Genomic DNA, 16,574 nt, shown 5'->3' with positions numbered 1-16,574 from the left:
CAGCTTTCATTCCTATAATGACATCAAATTTACAACTGGATCACCTCTTTTGCATAAATTATTGTTTTTGGCAGCGGTTGGGAAAAAAATTCAACCCATAAAAGCAGCAAAAATGGAACAAATCAGAATGTTGAGACAAAATTAACACTCGTTGGCCAAAAAAAGTGAGTCCTGTTCTCCTTTGTTGTTAATAATAGGTGTCAGACCTACAACTCAGTTTACAATAAGTCAGTGGAAGTGGCTCAGTGATAGTCAGCCACCATGTTGCCATGGAAACTCAGGAGTTGTAGGGTGGAAAAGAGGTGAGTGTGAAAGATCTTTAATGAATACCTCACTGTGTTCCCAGTCAGTGTGTGTTTACTGAAGGCTGTCGACCTGAGCGCGCTGCACCTGTTTTCTTGCCAGCGTCTGCTGTGAAGCTAAATCAAAGCCAAGAACGGCTCTGCAGCGGATTAATTAGCGTCGTGATGGACAGTTAGCATGTGATCTAATAGGAGGAGAGCCTGTCATCTGTCTGTGTTAGTAGACAAAGAGATGATATACAAATACGTCTCATTATCGGGTACAAATTAGCAAAGACTGAGCCTGTGTTGTCCAGGAAGACGTGTAAAATATTTTATGAGGAGCCAAAATTCGCAGTAATATGGTTCAAGAAGCTGTAGCAGCTAAATTCACTTGTCCCAAAAATTTTTTTTTCTTTTCTGCAGTGTCATCTGAAAGCACATCAAGTGCGGTAAAGCTTAGCTATAAACCTTTTTTGTTTTTCCTTCCATCACTCCAGTTACAAGTATAATCGATTCTGATGAAAGCGCATTAGCGGTAATGCTGAGATAAAACTCAGGAAACGATTTCTAGCAGTCGTTGTGGTGAAATTGCTTCTGTTTTCTCCTCCTCACAAACACGTTGCTTTGGACTCGACTGAAGCAAGTCGCTAAATAGATTTTCTGAATCCACTTTTTTTTTTTTGAGGCTCAAGTGCAAATTTTCAAATCTAACATCAAAAATAAAATGTGACATCAGCTGATTCCACTCATATGTGACATGTATGTGATGTGCATGAGCGTTACGGTTACCTCCTCCAGTTTGTATGTGATCATGGTGAAAGCTCTGAAGACGCAGTCTGTGGAGCCGGTGATGGTGATGATCCTCTCCGGACACGAGCCTTCTGAGATGTTGACCCGAGCGCTGCTCTGTGACGACAGACAACACCGACAGCTTGACATTTTTAAATTTATCAGATTTTAACAGCCAGAAACAAAAATTCTTCTCAAAGTCAAGTAATGTCAATTTAATTTATACAACATAGAATTAATTTAAAATGACCAGATCTACTATTTTTTTTAACCCAATCCAGTCTTTTCTATGCTAACCAAAGTTACCTGGCTCTGACTGACTTCATATTCACCGCACTGACATGAATATGGTATCAATAAGAAATCAACAAGCATCCTGAAAACCATCTTAATCTTTTTGAGGTTCTGGATTTAATTCCATATTTTTCTATCTAATAGATGCTCCTTAAGGTGCTTCCCTCAGGTGATCAATCCCCCCCACCCCCCATCCATTCAGTGTCCTCTTGTTTCCCTGACCAGAGACAGGACAGCGGTGCTTTCTCCAGTCAGTCCAGTGATTCATGCGCTCACTGGTGGCCATAAAGGGAGTGAATGACGGGGTGAGGTTTCTATAGTTCAGAGGTAACAAAAGCTGTAACTGGCTGGTTGGATAAATGGATGAATGACTGCCGTGGGTCAGCAGTTCATCCAGCAGGGCTGCATCGTGCCGTGACCTCATTTCCCCCTCATTTTACCCCTTTGCCTCATAAAACTCAACATAACACCTTTTAAAGCAGGGGAAGGAATCAAGCCTAATTACTTTTAAAAAGAAAGAGGTAGCTTTCAGACCACACACACAAAGTCTGACTAGGGTTACATTGCATTAGATTTAATCTAGAGGTGAACCTGAAGACACAGATGCGACCATGTTCACGTCTTGGAAAAAACAAAAACAACCCTGCTAGTTATTTATAACGCAAAAATCCATTCATACAAATAATTAACCCGCAAATAGCAGCAAATGAAGCATTCTAACATTCATGCAATGCTTTTAAAAAGCAAGTTTCTTAATGCATCATACCTCTTCACGTATTCTTTTCACGGTCTCTCCTTTCTGGAAGAGATGAAGATGAAGGGCAGCTTTAGAAAGAATCAAAACCTGTACATCGCATTGAAAATGTTGCATTTTAAAACCACAAAATGGATTTCTGATGGACTTTCATTGATAAGCGTTGCCACGAAGGCGTGCACCGCGCCGCTGTCTCAAAAAGATTTCAAAATGCATTTGTGTGTGTGTGTGTGTGTGTGTAGGAGATACCAGCTGTAACGCACATGAAGAGTGTGTGAGCGACCTCCCATCAGGGATGAGACAGGGTCTGTTCTCAGCTGTCACACTGGCACTTAGAGCCCAATCTACAGCAGCAACAGCCCCCAGTTTCACTGACGGGTGAAATCGTGCCCTATTCTAACAAAACATATTCTTTCTCCACTGCCGGTGTTCTATCGATAACAAAGAGATGAGAGATTTGCCAAAGAGGATAGGGAGGAAGGAAATTCTTGAAAGGTAGCGGTCCGAGTACTGGGGATGAAGAGGCTCGCTCTGTCGAACTGAACGCTACGCGCCGAGCTCATCAAGCAAATTTGTCTTCCTCTCTTTTCCTCTCGATATTTTTGAGTTCTGCAACAAATTACAGCATCTACTCAAAGATCTTTCCTAACAACACATTTATTTTCTGTGGTGTCTTTTACTGATGTTCTATTATAAAGCGATTTTGTGGGAAAGACTGAAGGAATAGACTTAAAGTGGTCACAAGGGGGCAACCGTTATGTGGTCTAGAAGGTAATAATTAATGCACTGACATTCCTGGTTCAGGGCTACTGGGCTGTAGTATGGGTCATAGGCTAGGAGGCGTTTTATTATGGATCCACAATAAAGTATTTTCCATAATATGATGGATGACGGTGATTTACACAATTAGAAATTTGATGATTAAATCCTGAAAGCGAAAGTTGTATTAAGATAAAAATTCCAACCTTTCCAATGATGCTGCCAACCTCCTGCAAGACAAAGAAGATAAAGATGAATGCAAAAAAAGAGAAAGAAAATGCAATTTTAAAACAGCATTTAGAAAAACATTCATTTCTTCATGGTGAAATATTTATTATTTATTTGTGCACTATTTAATTCAAGAGGCTGAGACGAGTCTTATGCTTCAGAGAGTTCTGAAAGCTGCTGCAAGCACCCGCTCATTCATTCAGAAACGACGCGAGAAGCAGGCTTGTACCTTTCCATGCATGAGCAGTCGTAGTGTGAGGGTCACTCCCAAGCCCCCGTCCCCAAAGTCCTGCTCACAGTTCATAGTGGTGTGGGAGTGGCATGCAGGGAGACGCATGAACAAGGCTCATTCGCAGTCGAACAAAGGCCAGCACTCGTTCTCCAGCTCTCCGAGGTCCTTCACTTCTTCTCTGAGAACGAGAACAAGAACGTCTGAAGTTGAAATAAATTGCTTCATTATTTGGAATGAATTTTGTTTTCCATCATCCTGCAGAAATGCTGTAACCGCGTCATAAACATTCATTCATTCTCACACATGCACTGCTGTTTAAATCTAAGATACAGAAGCAGTCAGTGTAATTTGTGATTGAATATTATACACTAGTTAAAATTAATGAGTTTATATGATAGAAACTGCAGGTTTGACCAATTCAAAGGCAAAATAAAACACAAATATTCTATCAGAGGCCTTTAAAATTACACTGAAATCAAATATCTCTGTGAGGAGCTTCTTCATTAGTTTCAGTCGATGTAATATTGATGGCTACTCATAACAAAGTCATTATGAAGACCATTGCATGAGCAGGATATTGACCAAAAGCCCCAGCAGTGTCAGCACTGTGAGCGTTGGGGTCCGTGGGCAGCCTCCAACGATGAACACATTTCCTTCATTAACTGATGAGCAGCTTCTCAAAGTGAGATGTGTGGAGTTTTAAACGGACGCACGGAAAAGGACATTTCAATTCAGATCAGCAAAAGATTCATGCCAGGTGGAATTAATTCGATTTGGAAGTTTTCTTTAAAAATTAAAAAGGTTTGGAGTTCCTTTGGGGACGTGGATTCATCAAGTCATAATAAATTGGTGAGATTTTAGATATGGAAAGTAAGAAGCATCTGCACTGATCCCAGAAAGACGGGTCAGACATGTGATGTGTAGCATGATGATGGAGTGAGGCACCTGGATGTCCAATGTGTACAATTACTTCATAGAATTATTCAGATTTCCTCTGGATTTATAATCGCTTACATCTGTCAGCACGGACAAGGGGACTAGATAAATATGAAACCTGCATAATATTGTTTCAGCTTTAGTTTAGTGCGCCATGTGCAACACATCGCAGGAACCGCAAAATAACACAAGATAAATTAACTGACATTATGCTACATTGATTGTACGTGATAAAAGGAAATTCATATTTTTCATTTATATGTTTTAAGATCATGATTTTATACAACTTTATTCAGAATTCACTTAAACATTATTGGAAATACTTTAATACATGAAGAAATGTAATTTTCTCCTCCAATTGTTCTCTACTTACTGTCTATTCATACTGGTGTCAGAATTTAGTAAATTCCCTAGAAAGGAATCAAACCCAGAACCTTCTTTCTGTCAGGTGACATCTCTACTCACTGCAGCGCCAATCATTTTCCATACTGAAGACAAATAGGTGAAACCCTACATTTCATACACAAATAAAATGACTGGATGCTACGACTAGCCAAAATTAAAGGTAATCAAGGACACTATGAATGTGAACACGTTTTTAAAATCAGACAAAATCTAATTATCATTATCTTGATGTGGGTCATTGTTTTCTCAAAAATCCGAATTATATTTATAATTAATAATAATGGTGGTGCAGTGGTTAGCGCTGTCGCCTCGCAACACGGCGGGTCCGGGTTCGAGTCCCGCTCTGTGTGGAGTTTGCATGCTTTCCCGTGTCTGCGTGGGTTCTCTCCGGGTTCCCCGGCTTCCTCCCACCTCCAAAAGCATGCGCTTCAGGTTGATTGGCCGGTCCCAGATTGCCCGTAGGAGTGAGTGTGCGTGTTTGTATGTCGAGGTGCACTGGCGTCATGCCCGGAGTGTCCCCCGCCTCACTCCCTATGCCAGCTGGGATCGAGTCCAGCTCCCCGTGACCCACTACGACGGATACAGCGGCGGTACACGACAATGAATGAATGAATGGACCATCAAACATCAGAAATGTTTTAGCCTGTGCGTCTAGTTAAAAAAACAAAAAGGAAAAAGGAAATGCAGAAATCATTACATTGGAGGACTGGATTCATGACTGAAACACTTTGGATATCAGTTCATAACTATTTTTACCTCAACAATGAATGTCAGTGTTACTGTCACCCCTCTGACATCAGTATGTTTGGCCTCTGATCGTGTTTAGCCCCCGTCCTCTTCTTTTCCACTCATCGTTTACCGACCAGCCTGCAGTGCCACTGCACACCAGCCTACTGTTGCAGCATCACCGACACACTGCATGTGTGTTTTATAAATTTGCGTGCTGTGTGCAGATGTGGAGAGGAGATCATGTTTAATAAATGGCCGTTATTTTAGATGGGGTCCAATTCCTGTGAGACTAGTTGTAGGCAGGCTTATTGCTTTTGCTTAGTGCACAAGGCCATCACTGCTTCACTGATTTATTTATGCACTGGATGCTTGCAAAGACACACACTCACATCCTTTTTAAGATGTCACAGAGCTCGGCTGCTCGGTGTAACATCCCCCCCCCCCCCTGGACGTGGTACAGTCTGTCACGCCAGCCCATCAAAATGTGTTTGCAAGGGGAGAAAAAGTGACATTTTACTGGATTAAACTGGACCAAATCAAACTTTCTGGCTTTGTGTGGCGGAAGGATTAATTTACAAACTATCAGTTAGAAGCTTATCTCCACACCCGGCCATAAAAAGTCCTGCAGGGAGGGGTGGGGGTGGGGGTGTCAACTAGATAAAACAGAACATTTCACATGATACAAATAATTTATGGCAATGTAACCAGGATTTTAATCATTGGTGCAGCCTGTGCACGTGTTCTCACTGATGACATTAGTGCGACCCACGGGCTAACTTGATTTACGTTGAAGCATGGAAGGGCATGGTGAAATGTTAGCACTTCATTGCATTAGAAGCTAATGGTTGGGGGGATCATTATGTGTTGTTCTGTGGGTTGATAACAAGGCATGTGCTCTGTGTGTGTGTGTGTGTGTGTGAGGGCGGCAAGCCTCTGAACTCCTCGTTTCCAGAATCCCAAACAGCAGCGTTCCAGGATAAACAGAGCTCCTCTGTTCTAAATTAGACATGGTGAAGAGGAAAGTGCAGACTGCAAAACCACCCCAGAATATCGTTCCACATGGCTGGAGAAGCATGATCCATCCATTGATCCATCCATTGTCATGATCCTCTAACATTTCATGTAAAAAAAAATTGGTCATCTTAAGCATGAGTCCGTCTTTCACCAGTTAGTATCCAAAATTAAATATTGAAAGATACGATTCACTGTAATCCTTATAATTTTGTACATTCACTGTGAAGAAATTGTAACTTTGATGATCTTTTGACTTTGCAGTCATTCTACTGCCATCATTTAGCAAAATTATTCACATGTTGGAACACTTGGTAGCCTGTTAGCACATAGACATTAGTGTTTAGTATGATTGTCGCTCAGAATGGCTCATAAGGTCTTTATTAATCAAATACTTGATTGCAAAATGATCAGACCTGATGAATGTTAGATCTCAGACCAGTTCATTACCAGTGTGATAATCTATTCTGTGTGACAACCATTAAATGATGTGACAAACTGTTCACACAGTCCGTGACCTGTTTGGATCCATGTAGGAGGATTTTTCTACACATCTAGAAAATAAAAACCTAAAGCAAAGTCACTTGAAAATCATCTCAAAATAAAATATCATATTAATCCTAATTTTTTCCTTTAGGCTTTTATGAGATGTGTATAAACTTCAGATGAACAAGGGTTAACCATGTATGCAGGGTCATAAAAATACAGCATAGCGTATGTGAAACAGCTGAAACAATAGTTTACTTCATTTTTAGTAAAAATGACAAAAACTTGCTGCCTCCAGCCTTTCAGGCATTTTTGAGAGTCTGATTTGCGGCTTTTCTTTGTCCTTCATGAAAGTGATTACTTTTCAATGCAAGTACAACATTTGTGGACATGGTGTGTTTTTTGTTCTCGATATTTATGTTTTGTATGTGAGTCCATTCCTGTTATGGTTGTATTCAGGATATGAAACATTAAACCGTTCTGTTCATATCGCTGCACACATGATGAGAAGTGGATCCATTTTTCAAACCGTTTGCCTGCAGGTGTATTAATTTCATTACGGTTCATAAACCTTAATAACATGTTTATTTATTATGTTACCCGGATTTTCTATTCCAGTGCTTTCCATTGAGGTCTTTGAAAATAATAACTTTTAACATGAACAAGAAAATAATACTCCACCCGGATCGTAATAAGAATATTATAGTGCTTGTAAATTCATTCATAAACTCTTGTTATCAATGATAACAAGAGTAATAATTGAAGTTGTGGCCTCATTAATCATGCCTAGTTCATTTATATGTCTGGGAAACAAATGAATAGAATGCCACTTCCTGTGTTCACCATATGGAGAGACTCCCATTAATTATGAGCTATGTTCCAGTAAATCCAGTGCAGAGCTTCAGTCGATTGATTGTCACACACGACTTAAATCCTGTTGCCAGGAAGCGGCGCAGCGACGATGTCTGAATATTAATTTCATAGAGCGAATACGACTTCCTGTTCCATGGAAAAACATCCAAAACGTGAAATTTGAAACCTGAATGAAGTCACAACCGTTAACAGGTTCTGTACTGGGGGAGGGGGGGGGGTGAAGGAGGAGAATGCCTGGTTTCCATGGTAATAGATGGAAACAAGGTTTCCCTCTGGATGTACATACGCAGGAGGTGTGTGTGTGAGGATCGGCGTCCCCCCCGGGTGAGTGCATATAGAGCAGTAAGTGAGAGGGTGTCGATGTGTGCACACGTGCAGGGCAAGGTCAGGAGGCAAGAGGACACACACACACACACACACACACACACACACACACACACACACACACACACACACACACACACACACACCAAAACATAACAAAGTGCACACATACCAACATACAGCTGCTTGGATAAAAGGAGCCTACAATTTACTCACACTGACACACACACTGACACACACACACACACACACTGACACACACACTGACACACACACTCCTGTGGAAACGTTGAAACACAGGAGGCAGTGGGTTTTGATCCACTGAGAAGATCAACAACACCGTAACTAAGAAACGGCTGAACGAGGACGTGGGTTGATAAAAAAACTAATAAATATGTGAAATGAAAAAATGACCTTGAGTAGAAATATTATGTATTCATTAGTACAAATGTTGTTGTTGTTGTTGTTTTTTGAGCAGGATTATAATGTTGGAATACTTGGCACTGAGATGATGGGTTTATACTCGATATAACAGATTTTTTCCCTTTTCTTTTTTTTTAACGTTTGTGGCTTCGTTCTACTTCTGTCTTTCATGATTACTCTGTTTAATTACATTTCTGTGTGTTTGCCATGTGACTGTCTTGGGACAATGCTAATTTAATTTACTTTATAAGTGAGATGTTCATGGACATCATTTGGCTTTTGCACAGCCCTCTGAGGTCCAGCCTTTATGGGGGGTTTTTTCCTCTCCTACTTGGACCAGGGAAATAAAACTCACCACACAAAACTTAATTTTGATAATTTATGAACTATTTTGTATTGCCCTTGATGGCTTTTCTGTGCTATTAAAAAGAAAACACATTTACCATTCACCATTGAAATTCAAATTCAAATTTCTATTGACAAAACACAGCATTAAAGAATATCTGTTGAAGGTCTAAATGCTGTGAGGCCACGGAATAATAAAACTGATTCAAAAGCATTAAAAAAAAACCCCTCAACAGAATAATAACCTCATGCAGAGGCATCTTGATGAAATGAACCCAATTCAAACCAAAAAGTGACTAAAATATGCAGACAGGAGCTTCATGTTTGTATCAGCTTTGAACAAATCACAGCTACAGGTCATAATGGGAACATATTTTCACCCTAAAAATCCCAAAATTGATATTTTTCTTACCTGTAGTGCTATTTATCCATCCAGACTGTGTTGATGTGAGTAGCCCGGGTTTGAAGATATCAGCAGCAGAGATGTTTGACTTCTTTATCTGTAGAAAGACAATTATTCCAAAATGAAACCAGTCACAGAGAGGTCTGTGAATTCATTCCTGTAAAAAAATAGTCGTAATTTCTGCAGAGAGACGTAACCTACGTGTCCTCAGAAAGAGTTTCATGAGTAAAATGATTGCTATCCGACATCCGGACAGACAATATCTCCAAAAGCCCAAACAATTTGAATCGCTGAAAAACACTTCTGGGGGTGAAGCGCCCCTTTAATCCAACAATTTTTCTTGCATTTGATACTGACAGCACTCGATAAACCGCCTCTAATTGCAGTTTTATTCCAAGATTCATGTGTTTTTATTGATGAATGAAGATATAGAGTAAGTCATCACTTTTCTTAAATTTGCCAACTTTAATCCACCAAGACAAACTCTCATGGGAAAAAAAAGCAACAATAAGAACAATGAAAACCTTAACCCAGATTAACAAAGTCTTAATCTGCTGCCATTCAAAACAATTCCCAGGGCAAATCTACAAAACCGATATGCCAAACGAATATGAGGCGACAAGAAACACCTGAAAGACGTAAAGAATCTCACTTAAAGTATAAAAATGCTTCTTCACTGTGATCGCCATTCCCTGATCTCTACTCTGAGATGGGACAAATCGAGGAGGAGGAGGAGGCTTTTAGTTTTGAAACAGGAGAGGCTTGAAATTAAAGAGCACTGTTTCATCTCTGAGCTCTGTCACATGTAATGGGAGGGGTCGGCCCCCCCGGGCACAGAGGGGACTGTTTCTGCTCTCAGCCTCCGGCTTCATCCGGTGTTAAAGCACAGCGGTGGCAGCCTCAAGTATGAGCTGCCAGTCAAGCACCGGGCTCCAGAGAGGGTTATCAGACCCCCGGGCCGCCTGCTGCCCCCCCCCCCCCCAGCCAGATTGGCTTCCCCACAGCAGAGAGAGAGAGGGGGCAAACTGTGGAGCCACTGCATCTAAATGTGGGCTGAGGCTGATAAGATTACCCCGAGGCGATGTGTTCCGCATCACATTCACTGCTGACTTTAAGGAGTACAAAAGCACATGATTTTCAGCAGGTTGTAATTAATATCTGCTAAAATTTAAATGAAGTTTCTAACTTGGAAAAAAAAAAAAACCCTGAATAATGTGCAATTTTCTAAACATGGTTTAATTCCTGGATTTCTGGCTGACATGGTGAATTTATTTGTTACGGAATGAGGTCATGATTTATAACGCCTCTCTCATCCATTCAAAACATTTTGGTCTATGTCAGAAATCTACATCTCTTATCCAGGAGTAGAAAACAGATGAATTCTCACCAGTAGTAAACATTTCTCAAAGTGGTCTGAATCAGGATTTTCTTCTTGTCAGGGGGGGGGGGGACTCCCAATACTGTCAGTCTGGTGGCTGAAACTGTATAATTAAGAGTGAATCCAATAACTAATGAACGGCGGCGTAATTGGCACTCCATTACAGCAGCCTGTCCTGAGCCGTCAGGCAGGAGCAGCGTCTAGTTGGTTCTGGCTCAGCGGTTAATAATAAGCACAAAAAAACCACAAAAGCTCCACAAACGGGCATCAATCAAGCGTCGATGCAGAAACTGTTCTGAAAACTGTCCTCTCATTAAGAAAGACGGAGTCCCTTCATCTGTCTCCTCACTGATGGAGACTAAAAACTAAAACACACATGATGAACCTCAATGGGTCAGTTGTCATGGTTCCAGACACATAGTGACACGGTGTGAGTCCAGAATGAACCCCATAGAGAACACACACGACATTTAGCTCTCAGTGTCTCCATTAAGAGCTGTCAATAATAATAACACTTACTATCCTTCACATGACAAGCAATAATTTAAACATTTCAATTATTGATAGAAGCAGGGAAAAAAAAACAGCAAATAATCACATGTAACAAGCTATAACTGGAGACGCCACCAAAACGCTCATCATTTCCTGTTTTCTGGTTAATTAATTGAATAACCGATGAGTCGAGCTCTCAGTTCCAAACTTTCTCTCTTGAATCATTTCCCTCTGAAATGATTCTGCAGTGATTTTTTTTTCTGTCCATTTGGTTTTACATACAGTATAATGACATCCTCCTTCTTAAAGGAGAACTCCTATTAGGATTATATTTAAATAATTCCCTATAAAATTAGGATTTTTCTTTTCTTTTTTGCAGACTGGAGAATCCACTTTGTCAGGGTATTGACTCTAGCCTTTATTTCATTCCCCTCACTGCTTTGAAGGTCGTTCTCTCTCTCTCTCTCTCCCTTCGTCTAAAATGACTTTCCTCTCCTTTTTTTTCCTCCCTGCTTTCTTCCCTTCCTCCACGCCGGGGCATGAGTCAGAGAATATGACATCGCAGAGGAGAGAGTAGAGGGAGGTGAACAGTAGAGAGAGAGAGAGGGGGGAGATAAATTTAGAAAAGGGGAGAGACTGGTGGAGTCAGAGGGAATAGAGATGAGCTGATCGATATCCTGGTGAAACGTGATACGATGCGGCGCGGCCCTGCTTCTTTGACGCACAAGATGTTGTTCTATAAATGGACATTAAATGAATCAAAGCACTGATGGCACAAACCTTGCTCCTGTCTTTTGCTTAATGTCGTCTATCAGTGCTGTACAGTGTGACTGCAGCATCATACAGTTTACATTATTAAGCTTCTGTTTGTGTTGTTTGGCAAGACGGCTTCCTGCATGTGGAGTTACACATTACATAATCATTAAAAATCCAAAAATAGTGACTTAAATATTTAAAAACAACAACTTTTTTTCTGTTTATAATGTGAAAACAGACACACATTAATGAGATGAAACCAGTTTATCACACCGCCGAGGTGTTATAACGCATCAATCCTACTTCTTAAGTCGATTCCTCCACTACATCGGCGTCATGAAAGCTGCTCTTTGAGGGCAAACTAAATATATCACACTCATGAGACACAACAGGAGTGTCATGGGGCCTGGTGGGTCAATCTTTGGTGTTCAACACAGAGCGCTCTTTTCATGGTGGGGGGACAGCCTGTAGCTCTGTCAGACACAGGGTCGGTCTTGGGAACTGCAAACGAGGGTCACGTTCTGTTTGAGAAGAAAGATCCTCTTTATTGCATACCAAGAAGCTCCAAAACAAAGAAATCCATGTTTGTTTGTTTGTGTGAAAGCTGGAAGATCACAAGTTTAATCCGTGTTTTATTCACATAGCAGAGACGTCTTCATCATAAAACGTAAAGAAGGGATGTTGTAAGGCCTGGAAAGAGGGAATTGAGCCCTAAGAGCCTGGAACATTAGATAATGATAAACACAGGTTGATTATTAAAACAGTTTAATTGCTACAAGGGATTTATCTCAAATATTGAAAAGTTAATTAATTTTATCACAATGATGCTCCTGTGTTAACAACAACTGAATGAATGCCTGAGCGAGTATGATGATACAGATTCGCCTCATAAAACATGGAGTCTGGAAGCACTTTATGGGTATTCAGAGGAGACACGATGCAGGAATTATTTGATTTTTGGCACGATTTAAAAAATGAAAAGACTGATATAAACAGTTTAACATAATCTAGGATGTTTTGTCAGTAGGAAAGAACTCTGTTCCCTCTCATTGTGGAATCCTACATTAAGCAGGAACACTTCCTGTGAAAAGGTGACTGAATGATCCCTCTCTGAGGGTTACGACCACAAACTAAAACGAAGCGCTGCGTCTGTTTCTTTTTCCTCACGTGACTCGCGGCCGATGAGAGGGATTATTGGCAGCTCCCTGATGTTGGAGCAGCACATGTCAGGTCTGTTTTCTGTTATTTATGAAGCCTCTCGGCCCCCAGCCCTCTCTCCCTCTCTCTCTGCAGCAGAGATGCAGGTGGGGTTTCATTATTGAAGATGCTCTTCCACTTCTTATTAGATCTCTGACTCTCAGAGTCCATTAAGGAATTGCATTTGGACAGCGAGTCAGCGATACATGATGGTCTGTGTTCGCTGCCCCTGGAGCCCCTCGAAGAGATATGTGGATCTCACATCAGGCAAATTCGACGTCCTATTCCCTTTCCTTCTTTCAGGAATAGATTGTATTTGTATTTGTGCTGAAGCAGACGTCCCCAATCACACATACAAACACACACACACACACACACACGTACATAAAATCTATTCCTTATTGATCTGTTAGTGCTTGTGAAGATAAATGTCCTACTTGTTCCAGTGAAGTAGTCATGCAGCTCATCCCAATCCAAATGAATTCCATAAACAGGATACAGTTACGCCCCTAAGTGATGTGCAATCGGCCACTTACGTCCCATTGCTTTTCCATTTGTGTTTGGGTGGAAACACACCTAAAATGTGCAGATGCAAGATTCATGAACGTCTCCAAGATGTCAGGGCTACGGCTTCCTGGATCGATCATCAGGACCGATATCAGTTGCTGTTTTTTATCGATTTCTATTGTGCCAGGAGTCAGAACCAGTCTTCCTGGATTTCAAATGATCCTATTAGTGCTAGAATGGTTAGATGGGAGCCAAATTACACAGAGAAAATGTGTGTCACTAACACAATAATTGAATTTTTTGTGTGTGCAAATTTTAGAGTAAAACAACTTGTATTGAAGCTTGCCGAACAATTGAGATCTCGACAAAAACTGTTTGTACTCTCTGTGCTAAATTAAACTAATAAAATGAGCTTAAATGATGAGCATTTACAGACTGTGGCTTGTAGAAAACAAAACATCAGAAACTAGGAGGGCATTAAATAGAGCCAAGGCACAACAGCTCCTCTTTAATTAATCAATCACTAACTTTATTTACAACAAGATGTCATCATCCGCATCTACACATTTGGATCAACTCCAGCTTTTAATGCTTTAATTTTTTGCTGATAGTCCAATCTTGCCCATATTTCATGCAACTATATCAAGTACTTTATAAAGAACTGACAGAAACCCCATTTAACTGTGTTTTTATGCAGAGTCACTGTAACTTTGATCATTTCTTTCATGGAGCATGAGTCACCACAGCGATCCCTCAAATGGCGTAACCGACAAAATAAAAATACCCCCCAAAACTTACCTACTGGTAGGTTTTTATAAAAATCTGCCTTTTGGTTTCTGAAAAGAAGCATGTGGAAAGCCCTACCGTGTCTCAATATGTCAAAGAACATACAACAATTCCGTATGAACCCCCATTATCCAGATCCACACCAAAATTTAGTTTTCTGGTTTAAATCCAACCACTTAATGAAAATCCTTCAAAGAGCTTTTGTGTAATCCTGCAAACAATGAACCAAACTGTTATGGTACCCAGGAGAGTGGATACCTCCAATACTCCCCTTTAAATCAAACAAGCCCCATCCAAAATCAATCTTATGGGCCTTACTTTTGGTTTTTGGAAATCCGGTCATAAAAAAAAAAAAATCATTTCAACTTGATGAAATCAGATTTTCATTTGGATCCACAATCCTAAAATCCCAACCTCTTAAATATAGTTTTATATACTCTTGCAGAGCCCAAGAAAGTGATTTTGATCAAGATTTACGCCGTATTTTAATTCTGAAACAAGACTTTTAATAGTTGAGTAATTCTGATGAAAACAACGTGAAAGAATCAACACAGCTAGTTCAAGAGTATACTCTTATACTGCTATTAAACTGCTCATGTAGGCTACTTAATATATTAATAAATGTGAAGGTAGCATTGAGTAAATCCAACATAAACAGAACGTGCACTCCGTTTGGTTTCATTGGGTTCAGCTCATCAGGCCAGTGTTTCTACCTATAGTCTAATGCAATTAGGCATGTTGGTGAATAATGATGCTGTCACACAGACTCGCTGCCTCAGCACCAGCAGACGCCCTCAGTACCGGACTTTCTGTTAAAGGCCTTTGTGTGCGGGACCGGCCTGGCCAACGGGGTCTGCTTTCATTATCATAAAACCATTCGCGCACAAGAGACCGATTGTCTTGTCGGTCTAACTGCGTCCCCCTGCTCATCTGGCGACTTTGTGCCATATGCTGGATTTAATAGTCCGACCAGTTTATGGCTTCATTAATGTAGTTTAACATTTCAATCTGCAGCCAGATGATTGCGTCCAAACAGAAATTTCAAAAGCTCTTAAGATAATGAGTTGGAATTAGATTCCGAAGTCGGTAATTGCTAATTAAGAAACAGAAGAGTTTGTAGGTTCAATAAAAACACGACTTGATAGGAAGGTAACACAGATTATAATACATTATGATTTGAATCATGAAGAATATTTAGACGAGGGCTGTTTCAAGTTGGAGCTTCAGGGGGGGACATGCTGTCCAAAATGCGCCTCTCCAAAAAGTCACTCACCTGTTTTCATGTAAAAGGTCGCGGCTGCAGCTCTCACTTATGTATCCCCATGAATCGGTGTCGATCGTGCTGTGTATCCACATATAGTCCAATGACACGGACGCGTTATGCGCACTGTCCTCCTGGCGTGTCAGCAGACTGGAGTGTAGGGCGCCTGTGCGCTGAGGAGGGGAGACACGCACACACACACACACATGCAAAGACACACACCACGATGCAGGCGGTGACCACCCCGCACACACACAATTATCTGAGGCAGCTTAGAGAGCTTTCTCTCTCTGGGTAGGAAGTCATCTGTCTCAGCTGCCTTCGGTCCTGCTGCGCGTCCCCGTCTTGGACCCTAAATCAGTGCGCAACGCGCGTCTCCCCTGTGCGTGGAGCCGCAGATCAGAGGCATTCAAAATATAACCCATCATCACATCGTGATTGAGGAATAGATATCTGCACGATTTAGCTGACTATGAAATAATCTGTGGAAATTTCTTGTTAAATTATTTTACTGTTAAATAGAGAAACCAGCATCATCTCATTGATATCTTCAAGTCATACCTCAGTTGCTAAACATACAAAAAAAAAAACTTTTACTCTCATGTTTGGTATGTGTTTTAAAAATTTAAATATTAAAATGTGACAGTTAAACGTCAAAATATATTGGTTTAATCATCACAGGTAGCTCAAATGCAAAACCAAAGCTCTTTATTTTCCTTTAAAGTTTGAGACAGTCAGACATCCGTACTTTCTCTCGTACAGCGCCATCTAGTGTATGTAGACTGATCTTCCATCATTACTGAGATGAATAGGGTTGGATCTAATCCTTCATCATCAGTTTCTCTTGTTTTGCAAATGATCTTATATATATATAGCAATTATTCTGAATTACACAATAACAATAAAAACGTACAGCTCCCAC

At 40.7% G+C, this 16,574-nt stretch overlaps 1 protein-coding gene across 2 annotated transcripts in view; it reads right to left on the bottom strand.

Annotated features, from left to right (window-relative positions):
- Positions 1-15,955, bottom strand: part of LOC137588050 (poly(rC)-binding protein 4-like) — a 32,378-nt gene extending 16,423 nt beyond the window's left edge. The window contains exons 1-6 of one of the 2 annotated variants that reach the window (XM_068304796.1): positions 15,665-15,955; positions 9,285-9,372; positions 3,338-3,518; positions 3,087-3,110; positions 2,134-2,166; positions 1,074-1,190 (exon numbers count right to left, since the gene is read on the bottom strand). In XM_068304796.1, the coding sequence (XP_068160897.1) occupies positions 1,074-1,190; positions 2,134-2,166; positions 3,087-3,110; positions 3,338-3,445 (282 nt within the window). In that variant the 5' untranslated portion in view covers positions 3,446-3,518; positions 9,285-9,372; positions 15,665-15,955. The remainder of the gene's footprint in view (positions 1-1,073; positions 1,191-2,133; positions 2,167-3,086; positions 3,111-3,337; positions 3,519-9,284; positions 9,373-15,664) is intronic. The other variant, XM_068304804.1, reaches the window with a different exon arrangement.
- Between the last annotated feature and the right edge of the window lie 619 nt (positions 15,956-16,574).

This window comes from Antennarius striatus, chromosome 2 (assembly GCF_040054535.1).
Source record: "Antennarius striatus isolate MH-2024 chromosome 2, ASM4005453v1, whole genome shotgun sequence".
Lineage (NCBI taxonomy): Eukaryota > Metazoa > Chordata > Actinopteri > Lophiiformes > Antennariidae > Antennarius > Antennarius striatus.
The sequence above is the reverse complement of the archived record's forward strand: the minus strand, read 5'-3'. Positions and strand labels throughout refer to the sequence as shown.